The sequence below is a fragment of the Xyrauchen texanus genome, chromosome 20 (genome assembly GCF_025860055.1).
Source record: "Xyrauchen texanus isolate HMW12.3.18 chromosome 20, RBS_HiC_50CHRs, whole genome shotgun sequence".
NCBI lineage: Eukaryota > Metazoa > Chordata > Actinopteri > Cypriniformes > Catostomidae > Xyrauchen > Xyrauchen texanus.
The window spans coordinates 18,270,359-18,285,306 of record NC_068295.1 but is presented as its reverse complement, the minus strand read 5'-3'; the positions used below and the strand labels follow the sequence as shown (position 1 = coordinate 18,285,306).

Genomic DNA, 14,948 nt, shown 5'->3' with positions numbered 1-14,948 from the left:
CTTTTAAAACTGGTGTATTAGAGAGAGAGAGGAGAGAGAAAGAGATGAAAATAAAAGAAAGAGGTTAAGGAAAAAATATTTGAATTGCTGGATGATTTTCATTTTCAGTTATCATTATAAAGAGCATTCACTTTCTTGCAAATATTTTGTACTCACAACAGTGAAAGGCCTTTTTTTGTAGTGTGTAATGAGTATAATCAATGCACATTGGTGCATATTTTGGTTATTGAAGGGAAAGTTGACCAAAAATTTTAATTGTATAATAACCTTTTTTGTTCCTGTGGAGCACAAAAGGAGATTTTAGGCACAATGACAGCCTCAGTCACCTCTCACTTTCAATGTTTGGACAAAAAGATGCAGTGAAAGTCCAACAAAGTCAAACATTCTGGCCAACATCTCCTTTTGTGTTCTACAGAAGAAAGAAATTCTAGTTTGGAACAACATGAGGGTGAACATTTAAATTCTTTGGTGAACTATCTATCCTTTAAGAATAAATTTGTCATGGAACATTGACCCTAACATTGACCAAATTGTAAACAGAGAATGCTATTATAATACTAGCTTATGGTCACATGACTTTTTTTTTGTGAAAATGGAGCCAAGTGAAAGAACTACAGCCTATTATCTCCTGAGAGTGACCTCAACAGTGACATCAACTCATGCCCTTTTGTGCAAGAAAGAATCCTTTCATACCCACGTACAAAAACACACTGGGCTTCTCACATTTGAGAACCAACACATACGGTTACATAAGTGCAGGCTGAAAACCACTGATGAATTCTTTGCTTTTAGACATACATTAATGAAAATCTATTCTCCCTCTTTATTTTTTCTCCAGACCACTTGAGACCCTCTGTTTGCCTCAAGCTGAACTAGAATTCCAAACCCCCACTGAGGAGTTTTTTCCCTTTACAACTGAGGAAGTATTTGCCCCTGTGACAGAGCAGCCAGAAGAGCCACCAGACTGCAGGTGAGACATACTAAATAACGATGATGCACTTTTATGAAATTATTTCTTATCACTTCCTTGGTTTGTTGTTGAGCGCTGCTACTAACCGCATTTAATGTGTTGTGAGTCCACAAGGAGTAAATGCAGTCTTTTCAGAGTGAAATTCTGTTTATATTTGACATTTAGTGAAGACAAGAACCAATTATTACGATTTATTTGGTATGGTCAAAATTTAAGTAGCCAATGGTGCAATAATAGGTTAAACTGAGGATTAGAAAATCCCTGAATAATGAGCATCTGGAAAACTACTCAAAAGATCACAATCATGGAGAAGCAATGATGACTATTTAGGCTACAGGGTGCAAAAACAGTTCTCTTGAAGTTTAAAGAATGACATCATTGGTTGCAGTAGATATTCATGTAGTGCAGTTGGTGTTTGTTTAATGATTGTCTGGAATCAACTAATTGGATGTGTAGAGAACAAGTAACATATTTTGATTATTTATTTTTGCACATGGCTGTGGAAAACCATGTGGAATTGTCTTACTGTAAAATACATGTTTACATGAATATTTCAGTTAAATTCTCTCATCATTTACTCATTTACTTTCAAATGTTCTTTTTTTATGCGTAACATAAATGGAGATGTTAAATGAAACTCACAGCCCAAAAATTAAACAATAGTCCATTTGGTTCTTTTTTAAGCTTTAAATTTAGGCACTTTTCACTACTGTTTTCTGCACAAAGAAGAACGTCATACAGTTTTGCAACGACATGAGGGTGATTAAGTAATGACAGATTTTAATTTTGGAAAAAATTCTGGCTAACTAAGACTACCCTTCAGGGTCTGGAACAATCTATCTTGTTCACTCTCACTCTCATTTTGTCATTATTCCCCTCCCATTCTTTAGTCTATATCTGGTCAGCAGTAGCAGCCATAACAGAGGAAAGAAAGAGGAGCACTTGCTGCATGTCAGTCAAAGCATTTAGCCTAGCACCTCATTTAGAAAGACATGCTGGATCCAGAGATAAAGAGAACGAGAGAAAATGTGACAGAGTGAAAATGACAGGAAGAGAGAGGGACAGATTTTTTGAGTGCTTTTGACTTATTCTTGCCTCAGAATCCCTAAACAGCTGACCATTTATTGATTGCCACAGATGTGGATGAAAGGAATTTCAGCTGTATCTCTCTCTCTCTCTCTCTCTCTCTCTCTGTGTATGTATGTATGTGTGTGTGTGTGCTTAAGCATGCATATGTGTTTGCTATTTGCGCCAATGCCCTCACATGATGTAATTTCAAGAGGCCTGTCAGTCTGGAACAAAAGCCATAGTTCAGGGCCTCTCCAGTTGAGAATATTCCTCTGTGTTAAGATAGATAGATAGATAGATAGATAGATAGATAGATAGATAGATAGATAGAGATAAAAGAGAGACAGTGTGTAAAGCTGCTGGAGTAATTTTGAGTGGCGAGCCTTAAAGAATAGTCCCACACTTAGACGTCAATAACTTTCTCTGGCTAAGGACTGACTACTAATCTTGGGTGAGTTCTATACCTCCTTTGGTGTATAAAATGTTATTTTGGCTTTGCAGAGAGATGTTAATTGCATATTATTTGAGGTGCTCTCACTGGATTGATAGTGGGAGGGACAGTAGGAAGACTGGGAGGGAATAAGGAAGCGTGATTAAATGTGTTGTTGAGTCTCGCTCACTCTCTGTCATTTCAATTTTCTTGCTTACTCACCCATAGTTTACTTTGACACTGTCCGACACCTGATAATGATTTGCTCTGTGTTGACAAGGTTAAATTCCATTTTATAAAGAATGCTGTAGACAATACATGACTGTCTGTTTGGTTGCAACTAAGATTACTGTTCTAAGTAATGTAGGATAAACATGTGAACTCAGTGTGCCATTGTGTTAAACCACCTTTCATCCACGAATCTATAAAAATCTGTATTACATAATGATTGTGCTTTGTAATTTTAATTTCATTTTTTGCATGGTTAGAGATGCATGATATGTTGTGAACAATGTGGCATTTTAGGATTTGAAAATGAAAATTATAGTTGTACTGCAAAACTTTATAACCTAAAGGTTATTTTTGGATGATTTGTGAGCTAATATTATCTTGTTAGGACAACTGTGCCGAATCTGATTTTAATGAAAGTCTGAGCGGCTACTGTACTTATTATAATAGTTCTTAGATTACACAACTGTGGATACCAGTGGAGAATTTGTTTATTTTTGTAGGTATTTAGGAATCTACAATGATGCTACTACCACATTTACACACAACAGCTGCATGAAAACTGACAATTTTTTTAAATGTATTCTAAATTATTCCAGCTGATAGAATTTCTGTGGAATTATATTTGAGTTCAAGTTCATGTTGGCTAGAGCTAATTCTGAATTTGATAGAGCCTATCACAAATTTACCAAATAGATCACATACAACAGGCTTCTGTGTTTCCTAACTTCACACATTTTATGCTGAAGGAGACCAGCTGAATGTTATTTCCCAAATATACCATGCACTATAAATTGCTTGTTCCACACTTCAGAGTTTTCAGCTCAGTCTCATTTAAATCCACTAGTAGTTTTATGATTGAAGTGAACTAATAAAACTGTGTGGATGCAATAGCTCCCAGGAGAGAGAGAATGAGAGAGGGAAAGGGGTTGACTTGGAAACCATGTGATGCGTGACAAGAGCTGAGCAGCCGTTACCATGGCAACAGGTGTTAATGGGACACAATTATTTTTAGAGGAAGCATTGAGAGGGCTTTTAATCGAAACATTTAACAATTTTACATTATAAGACAAGATCATTGTGATAAAAATGAGATAAGTGTGACACAGCCCCTTAGCACTGCTTAACAAACTTAACCATAATTGTCCAATAACACCATAAATATCTCTGTCAGTCTAAGTCGATCAGTAAAATAGATAAATAAATAAAACCCAAAAAGAACAATCCTAGAACATTGGGAGTTGGTTCCTAAAAAAATAAAAAGGTAAACCTTACAATAACGTTAGGGGAACATTCTGGGTCGGAGTGTGAAAAGACTGTGATATGGCCTTTACGCTAACAGTAGTGATGCTGTTATTTTTATGGCTGCTAAAACACCAGCTCCCCCCTGCTGCCTTTATTTACTGCAGTCTGTTTGCTATTAAAAACCCTGTCTGGACTCATTCCTCTGGACACAGCTGGTCCTGGGAGATTAGATTGTGTGTTTGTAAGTTAATGTGTGTGACTGTGTGTGTAGCCTATGTACCCTTCCTATAAGCTCTGGTAAATTAGAAACCTTGTTGTGTACGTACATTAAAGTTGAATACTCCGTTGTGGTTTGGTTGCTATGTCGAAGTGCAATCTCTCCTTATACAACTAAAGCAAAGGAAGCAGATAAACCTGAAATACTGATGCATGCATAGGCCTGATAAGTGTATCATTTAGCTAACTATGTACAAGTGTTACTAAAAGGATATCACAGTGTTATGTGCAGTTGTTTGGCCTGTGTGGCAGAGCGAGCTGTATTTTTAGTATGTGGCATGAGGCACAACCCTTGACGGGAGCAGCTGCTGGCCTGTCTGCTACTCTGCCTGTTGAATCAGTTTTTAGTTTTAGTTTTTGATAATGCTCAGCTGGGTATATGCTAGCTTCTTCTGGCCTGTGCTGTTGAAGCAGGGTGATTTGTTAGGGTGGTGTGAGATTTTGTGATTTATTATAGAAAAATTATCAGTATACAGTACTGTGCAAAAGTTTTAGGCACTTGTGAAAAATGTTGCAAATTGAGGATTTCTTCAGAACAAATGCCATAAATAGTTTTTATTTATCAATTAATGCATACAAAGTCCAGTAGACATAAAAAAAAAGCTAAATCAATATTTGGTGTGACCACATTTGCCTTCAAAACAGCTCCAATTCTTTGAGGTACACCTGGACACAGTTTTTCTTGGTTGTTGGCAGGTAGGATGTTTCAAGCTTCTTGAGAATTCACCACAGTTCTTCTATCTAATTGCTTCTGTCTCTTCATGTTATTCAAGACAGACCTGATGTTCACAGTGGGGGGCTCTATGAGGGCCATGCCATCTGTAGCAGGGCTCCCTGTTCTTCTATTCTATTCTATTTGCAAAAGGAATGTTTGGGAGTCTAAAATGTATATTTCCTGTTGAAAAGAAATCAATTGATCAGTAAAGCTGATATATTCACTGGTGGCCAAAAGTTTCGAATAATGAGCAGATTTTGCTCCTATGGAAAGAAATTGACACTTTTATTCACCAAAGTGGCATTCAACTGATCACAATGTATAGTCAGGACATTAATAATGTGAAAAATTTGTATTACAAATTGAAAAGAAAAAATGTCAGATCCTCTTAAACTACTTCAAAGAGTTCTCATCAAAAAAATCATCCACATGCATCAATGACAGCTCTGCAGATCCTTGGCATTCTAGCTGTCAGTTTGTCCAGATACTCAGGTGACATTTCATCCCACGCTTCCTGTAGCACTTGCCATAGAAGTGACTTGTCGGGCATGTCTCACGCACCTTACAGTCTAGCTGATCCCACAAAAGCTCAATGGGGTTAAAATCCATAACACACTTTTCCAATTATATGTTGTCCAATGTCTGTGTTTCTTTGCCTACTCTAACCTTTACTTTTAGTTTTTCTGTTTCAAAAGTGGCTTTTTCTATTCAATTCATCCCAGAAGGCCTGCACCCCTGAGTCTTCTCTTAACTGTTGTACATGAAACTGTTGTTGAATGGGTAGAATTCAATGAAGCTGTCAGCTGAGGAAATGTGAGGTATCAATTTCTCAAACTAGACACTCTGATGTACTTATCATCTTGTTTAGTTGTACATCTGGCCTTCCACATCTCTTTCTATCTTTGTTAGAGCCAGTTGTCCTTTGTCTTTGAAGTAGTGTACACCTTTGTATGAAATGTTCAGTTTTTTTGGGGCAATTTCAAGCATTATATAGCCTTCATTCCTCAAAACAATGATTGACTGACACGTTTCAAAGAAAGCTGTTTCTTTTTTTGCCATTTTTGACCTAATATTGACCTTAAGACATGCCAATTTTTGCATACTGTGGCAACTCAAAAACAAACACAAAGACAATGTTAAGCTTAATTTAACAAACCAAATAGCTTTCAACTGTGTTTGATATAATGGGAAGTTATTTTCTTTATTTACCAAATTAGCAATTTAGCATGATTTCTCAAGGATAATGAGTACACCCCTCACATTTTTGTAAATATTTGATTATATCTTTTCACGTGACAACACAGAAGAAATGACACTTTGCTACAATGTAAAGTAGTGAGTGCACAGCTTGTATAACAGTGTAAATGTGCTGTCCCCTCAAAATATCTTAACACACAGCCATTAATGTCTAAACCGCTGTCAACAAAAGTGAGTACACTCCTAAGTGAAAATGTCCAAATTGGGCCCAATTAGCCATTTTCCCTCCCCGGTGTCACGTGACTCATTAGTGTTACAATGTCTCAGGTGTGAATGGGGAGCAGGTGTGTTCAATTTGGTGTCATCGCTCTCACGCTCCCTCATACTGGTCACTGGAAGTTCAACATGGCACCTCATGAACTCTGAGGATCTGGAAAAAATAATTCTTGCTCTACATAAAGATGGCCTAGGCTATAAGAAGACTGCCAAGACCCTGACACTGAGCTGCAGCATGGTGGCCAAGACAATACAGCGGTGTGGCAGGGCAGAGGGCGGGGCCGGGTCGTGATTCTACACACCCTGTCCCTTATCAGGCTAATCAAGCCTCCGAGAGGGATAAAGGCAGACTGCGGAGGATTGTGCGGGAGAGAGAGATAGTTTACGGACATGTCCATCATGTGTGTGTTTGTACTAGTATTTATATTGACAAGGCGGTTCTCGCATCCTCCTTTCCATTGACTGCTTTACACTGGTGCCGAAATCCGGGTAGGAGGAGGGATACGCCGTAGTAAAGTTCTCTCCACTACCGTCCACCCCAACATAGCAGCTGCGGCGATCTGCCGGGGGACGAGTAGCCTGGCCGCCTGGAAGCAGACGACGGCCACCGACCATGAGGGGAGAAGGGGCTCTTAACCGACTGCCTGGAGCAGTCAGGGCCACTGCCAGGGGCGGAGGAGTCCCCTACCAGCCGCTGAAACCGACCGCCTACCGCGAGTGGGGAGGGGCTTGCTGCCGACTGCCTGGAGCGGGAGAACCGCTGCCAGGGGCGGGGAGACCCCTTCTGTTCCCCGAGAACACGGCGGGGCGTTCCGTCCGCCAGGGGCTGGAGGTCTTCCTCCGATCCACCCGGAGAGCCGTGGCTGTTGTCCGTTAGAGGGTGGAGGAGTGGCTGAGGAACAAGCTACAGCATATCGGAGAACTGGCGAGTAAGTGTTTTTTTTAATCTCTCTCTCCTCCCTCTCTCTCACTGCCGCTCCGCATTGGCCTTTTCCCTCTCATTTAAATGTTACAGTGTTTTTTTTGGGGGGGGGGGTACTACACTGTTACAGAAAGTACCCCCCCTATTTATTTATTTCTGTTTCCCTCCCCTTGTCCCCTCCCTCGTCCAGGTAGACGGGGATGACCTGCCGGCAGATGGGGCTTCAGGCACGCCCTCCCCCAGGGAAAGAGGGGGGGATGTATGTCATGCCGGGGGCTCCCCTGCCTGAGAGAACGAGGGAGGAATGTGGCAGGGTGGAGGGCGTGTGATTCTACACACCCGGTCTCTTATCAGGTTAATCAAGCTTTTGAGAGGGATAAAGGCCAACTGCGGAGGATTGTGTGGGAGAGAGAGATAGTTTACGGACATGTCCGTCATGTGTGTGTTTGTGTCTTTTTAAGTTTATCATTAAAACTATTATTTATATTGAGAAGCCGGTTCTCACCTGCTCCTTTCCATTGACTGCTTTACAAGCGGTTTAACGGGACAGGTTCCACTCAGAACAGGCCTCGCCATGGTCGACCAAAGAAGTTGAGTGCACGTGCTCAGCATCATATCCAGAGGTTGTCTTTGGAAAATAGATGTATGAGCGCTGCCAGCAATGCTGCAGAGGTTGAAGGGGTGGGGGGTGGGGGGGGTCAGCCTGTCAGTGCTCAGACCATATGCCGCACACTGCATCAAATTGGTCTGCATGGCTGTCGTCCCAGAAGGAAGACTCTTCTAAAGATGATGCAAAAGAAAGCCCACAAACAGATTGCTGAAGACAAGCAGACTAAGGACATGGATTACTGGAACCATGTCCTGTGGTCTGATGAGACATGATAAACTTATTTGGCTCAGATGGTGTCAAGCGTGTGTGGCGGAAACCAGGTGAGGAGTACAAAGACAAGTGTGTCTTGCATACAGTCAAGCATGGTGGTGGGAGTGTCATGGTCTGGGATGCTGCTACAGTTCATTGAGGGAACCATGAATGCCAACATGTACTGTGACATACTGAAGCAGAGCATAATACCCTCCCTTCGGAGACTAGGCCACAGGGCAGAATTCCAGCATGATAACGACCCCTAACACACTTCCAAGACGACCACTGCCTTGCTAAAAGATGAGGGTGAAGGTGATGGACTGGCCAAGCATGTCTCCAGACCTAAACCCTATTGAGCCTCTGTGGGGCATCCTCAAATGGAAGGTGGAGGAGCACAAGGTCTCTAACATCCACCAGCTCCGTGATGTCGTCATGGAGGAGTGGAAGAGGACTCCATTGGCAACCTGTGAAGCTCTGGTGAACTCCATGCCCAAGAGGGTTAAAGCAGTGCTGGAAAATAATGGTGGCCACACAAAATATTGACACTTTGGGCCCAAGTTGGACATTTTCATTAGGGGTGTACTTACTTTTGTTGCCAGCGGTTGAGACATTAATGGCTGTGTGTTGAGTTATTTTGAGGGGACACCAAATTTACACTCTTATACAAGCTGTACACTCACTACTTTACATTGTAGCAAAGTGTCATTTCTTCAGTGTTGTCACATGAAATGTATAATCAAATATTTACAAAAATGTAAGGGGTGTACTCACTTTTGTGAGGTACTGTGTGTGTGTGTGTGTGTGTGTATATATATATATATATATATATATATATATATATATATGTGTATGTGTATAAATTTTTTATTTTTTATATTTGTTATAAGATTTGTTATGTCATTTTAATAAGGTGACAATATGTTTTAAAAGAATAGTTCACCTAAAAATGAAAAGTCTGTCAAAAGTTAATAACATGAAGTTTTAGTCCTTTTTTGGTGAAAATCATGATGTCATTCCACATGTTATATTTTAATTTGTTTTTTATTTCACCAGAAAGTAAGAAAGAATTATGATTTTGAAACAACAAAAGGGTGAATAAATTATGACATATTCATTTTCACTTTTGTGTGAACTATTCCTTGGAAGGTCCCCCATGAATTTTTCGTAGGAGGTTTCCACCCAGATTGACAAGGAGGTAATTATATGAATAATAGTTCCAAAAGATATCATTTATTTAATTGAAATTAAGAGAAAATGTCTTACAGTGCAGTTGGTTCATATAATATTAGTGTCATATCTTTAGTATGTTGCAAAAAAAATATATGTTGTCTCAAATTTGCAACAAAATCAATAAGATGAAATAACATAAATAACAACAAACATTGTTTATCGCTCCAACACATGTAACTGAAAAACATTACTTTGCAGTAATGTACAGAAGAGTGCAGTAGAGAGGACAACGGAGCAGCAGAGAACAAATAAAGTTAAATTGTTATGGCAACCAGATACATTGCAAAATACTCCTAGAATGAAATTAGTGGCAAATAAGCTTGAAGTTGCAAAGAAATAACTTTTCTTCTCTGCGATGTCATCCTATTAAAAACCACAAATGCTAGCAGAGATGGTCATAAGAATGGCATTGAGGATACTGTTCGAGCCAAACAGCTGAACTTGAGATATTATTAGCCTACATTAACAGCTTCTGAAGGGGCCGTTTACACAAAGTTTTTGTGTGTCCATTCGTGCTGTTTTTCAATCGTTTTACTATGCAAACATGCGCTAGATGGAGATCTTTGACCGCTGCACTGCATTTTGTGCAAGAGCGCCATGTATTACAGGTATCATGTCAGGTTAAAAACTCAAGAAACCGTGTTCTGTTCTATTATTGTAGAGGGTATCCCTGTGAACTTCTATATTGGTTCTGACATGAACCATCTTAGAGGTGGTAGCACTACTTTCCTCATCTCTTCCTTCGTGTGTGCATGTGTATGTGCTGTGCAGGTCTCCCCAGACAGAAGGTGCTGAGAAGAGTGTGTCTGTGCCCTCTTCCCCATCACCCACACCACAGCACACCATCGCTCCTGCCCTCCCTGCCCACCTGTTCCAGGACACAGTTGAATTCCCCACCCTGCCCCCTACCCCTCCAGAGAGGGCTCCCCCTGAACCTCAAACCCTTCCTTCAGCTCGTCCTCCTCCTGATCTTCCTGATATTCCCTCTGCTGCTCCTCTACCTCATCCAATCCAACAGCTCCAGGACTGTGAACCTCTAGCCAGGTAGGACATACTAATTTACCCAGTGTACTTGGTCACTGTGTATTTTAGATTGTGTAAGATTGTGAGGATGCCTCTGGTTTAAAGGTACGGTTTCACTCTAATTCAGTTCATATTATTTTTGCTTTGTGGGGATTTTAAATCAGTGGTTCTCAACTGTTGGGTCATGATCCAGAAATTGGTTACAGGTCTGTTTTGATAGGGTTGTGGACAACAGGAAATAAAATGCAAAATGCAACCAAACAATGTGCATAGATAGGATAGCAAACTTTTTTATTCATCTGTCACTTAGTAAAGGCTAGCGAAATTAGGCAGATATCAACATGGAGAGGCTGCATGACATGCCCTCATCCTCAGAAACCATGGACTAAAATATGCAAGGTAAAATATTGAATATACTACCCAGACTACAATAAATTGAGGTTCAGTCTGTTGAATCACACTTCTAATACTGTTTATGCTTATACAAAATTGTCAATTTGGCTATTTAGCCTATTTTAATTGAATCATTTAGCATTTTGTAAGGCCTTTTCAGTTAATGGTTATTTCAGTATATGGATTTAAGGACATTTTTGTTTACTTTTGTATGATGAAAAATTTAATTTTCTTACTAGGTTGAGTCACCACTTAATGTATAATCAATGTAAATTTAGGTCCTGAAGCAAAATCACTTGAGAATTGTTGTTATAAAGCACCCTCATGGTTTGAAACTGTGATGCCAAGACATTGGTTATGGGCCTTCACTTCTTGGAAATGACAATTCACACAAGGTTAATTTCAGATGCTCTTCATCCATCTACAGCACATCTAGTCTGTTATTTATTATCACCGTGGTAAGAACTGATGAACATTAATGCCACAGATGTATTCAAATGTATGTGACATACCAAAATCTGTTCTTGTTCATTTCACTTTGCACATCTATGATGATAATAATAGCAGTGATGATGCTGAGGGATTTGTGCTATAGACAGAACGTACTGTACTCTGAGAACATTGATGCACACCGTGTTCCCCCTATGCCTACAATTATTTTCTTAAGTAAAGGTACCAAGAAATGAATTTACCAAAATTATCATCAGCTCTGTATATGCATAATGTAGTGCATAAAACAGTGGATCCACAAAAGTATTTGGAGACTTTTGAATATCATTGCATTAAATAACAAAATATCAAACCAAGTGGTTTCTATAGTCAAATGATGCTAGACCTTTTCTCAGTTCACACAAGAGTAACCGCAGGTGTAATTCATCATATTAACTATAGACATTTGACTAGTACCAGAAATTATCCAAATATTTTTTATTGTCACGAACAGGATACCTATTGCTTTTTTCAGTTAAAATGATCATTTAAAACTTTTTTTTAACGTTTTGCTTGAATTGTGTGCTTATGCAGTTCCACTTTTATATATTTATTTAATGCAATTGAATTCATTCAATTTAAGTGTAGTTTAAGTGTCCAGATGTCTTTTGAGTCAAATGTAACACAGTTGCATTGGGAGAATCTAGCATAAAATGTTTTCTGTTGCTTTAAGATGCTGTGATGTTGAAAGTGTTTCTACTCTTTTAGGTTACTAATTTACAATTGTTTGCATTTTTTGTAAAGTTTGAGATCTCTACCTGAGGCTTTGCAGTGTTTTTAAGGAGGGCAGCATGACTCAGCCAGGTTGACAGGCAATGATGTCAGCTTGAATTTCTTCTGTCAGACAACAGAGGGCAACAGTGCGAAGGCAGAAGCCTGCCTTGATTTTAACTTTGCTGCCTAGTGCAGCATATAGCGTGCAAACACACATTTGATCGCACATGTAACCTTACATTTTAAAGGGCTGAGTGTTTTATAATAGCACAAATGAAGCCTGTAGTTTTGGGTATTGTCCATTGTCATTGACATTGGGTAATAACAATAACTGTCTATTTTTAAACATACACTTCAATTTTATATACACTTGATTTTATAAAGTGAGTTCCTCAGGGAGTAAATAACATTCCATGTTATATACAGTTGCAATCAAAATTCAACCCACTTCACCAATAATACATTCTGGTGATGTGAATTAAAAAACATAATCTATAACTTCAGTAAACAGTCAAAGTAAGTTTTTAATACACAATTGAGTGATTTTGAGAACAAAGTGTTTTACCCAAATTTTAAAATAAAAAAATAACATTCTCCCCACAAATATCAAGTAAAGAATATTCAACCCCCAAATTCAATCATATGTGAAGCATCCTTTATCCTTAATAGCATCAAATAAACATTTCAGCTAAGTGGTCTCAGGCTTCGGACACCTCTCTATTGAAATTTTTACATATTTGTTATGAGCAAAAGCTTCCAGCTCATTGACATTCTTTGGTTTCTGTGCAACAACTGCTTCCTTGAAAGCCCAAAAAAGATTTCCAATGAGATTTTAATGATGGACTGAAAGGGCCGTTCAAGGACATTTCACGACCCATCCCTGAACCAGATTTTGTACAACTTTGATGTATCCTTGATGGTGTTGTCTTGCTGGGAATTCCAGTGATCACCAAGCTTCAATTTACATACTGAAGGATCACATTTTTGCCAAATTGGCCTGATACCTGAAAGAATCCATGGCATCAGTCATAAAGTCAGGATAGCCATTTCTTGCAGCCACAAAACACCCCCATAACAGGACTGACCCACCTCCATGCTTGACTGTGGGAATGGTGTCATTCTTGTCATCACCTTGCCTGTCTTACTACAGACATACTGCTGACCCAAGGGTCTAAAACTCATTTAAAGTTTAGTGTTATATGCAGAGGTGGGTAGAGTAGCCAAAAACTGTACTCAAGTAAAAGTACAATTACTTAAAGTTATTACTCAAGCAGAAGTAGAAGTACTAACATAAATAATTACTTGAGAATGTATCCAATTAAAAGAGTACTCAAGTAGTCGTTTACTCCCCTATATTCCGTTACATAAAACACATTGAACATTTACTACAGATTTATTATTATTATTATAAATGGAAATTCTCCATCATGTTGTTCCAAACCCATATGACTTTCTTTCGTCCATGCAACACAATAAGGATATATTAGACATAATGTTTGCCTGAGTCACTATTTACTTTCAGTGAATGTTTATATATATGGCCTGATATATATATATATATATATATATATATATATATATATATATATATATATATATATATATATATATATATATAAATCTTGAAATATATATGTCATAAATATATATTGAAAGTGAATGGTGACTGAGACTGTCAGTAACATTCTGTATAACATATTTTGTGTTCCACATAATACAAAGCGTCACACTGGTTTGGAACAACATGAGGGTAGAGAAATGATGACAGAATATTCAATTATGTATATAAATTATGCTGAATTATATTTGTTTGTTTAGCTTAAAAAATTTGCTACCCTTTCACTTGCATTGTTTGGACCTACAGAGCTGAGAAATGCTTCTAAAAATCTTCATTTGAGTTCAGCAGATGAAAGAAAGTCACACATCTGGGGTGGCATGAGGGTGAGTAAATAATGAGAATTGTAATTTTTGGGTGAACTATCCCTTTGAATGAATTATGAATTTGTCAATAAGAAGAGAGATTTGGATACATTTCTAGTAATTATTACAGTGATAACGTCCCACAACGAATTATATTTAATTCTGTAATATAAACCAAAGCTAGATCGTGCTTTATTAATGCCTTCTTTTACTATTTCGTAGCTTTTAAAATCCTGTGTGGATTCTTATTTCAGAGTAGTTACAGTTTTCAGTATCGTAAGTATTTAGATCATTAGTTCTGTACAGCAGTACCGCCGCTCTCTAAATGCAGAGAACGCAGCCTACGTAGTGCACCAACTCCGGTCGTGGAACACTCGCTGTGTCTGAAACCGCCCATCCACTATATAGTGCACAATTTCGAGTGTCCGCTATTTTGTAGGAGTGTCTGAATTCTGAGTGAGCCACTCGTTCTCTACTTTTGTTCACTCATTCTTACCCACAGTGCACTCTAATTTCAAGTGTATATTTGATGTACACTCAATGACGGTTAATTTCCCACAATCTCACCACGGTGAAGACGTACGAGCTGGGAGTTTACTGCTTCCTTCACTCCTGCAATGTTTTATTTCATGCTGAATGTAGTAAATTACTTTTTGACAAATCATTACTTGATTAAAATAACGTAATAACATACAGAGAGACAAAACATACAGATACATTTTAAAATGTACTCTTTATATTAACACACAGTATATTTTAAAAATGACAAACAGAATGAAGATTTATTAAGAATAACAAGTAATGCCCAAGTATTTTAAAATTTCATATATGACATTTCTGCACCAGCCCCAGTGCTCCGACACTCACGTCTGAATTCACTAATTTCGTTCACTTACTGCTGAGATATAGTGCACTAACTGCCATTCACTATATAGGAAATAGTGAATGAGTGAACGATTGTGGACACAGCCACTCTCTTTGCCATACAAT

At 38.5% G+C, this 14,948-nt stretch overlaps 1 protein-coding gene across 1 annotated transcript in view; it reads left to right on the top strand.

Annotated features, from left to right (window-relative positions):
- LOC127660603 (uncharacterized) overlaps positions 1 to 14,948 on the top strand; it is a 66,970-nt gene that overhangs the window by 9,733 nt on the left and 42,289 nt on the right. Inside the window, 2 exon segments of the mRNA XM_052150923.1 lie at positions 839 to 970; positions 10,191 to 10,463. Coding sequence (XP_052006883.1) covers positions 839 to 970; positions 10,191 to 10,463 — 405 coding nt within the window.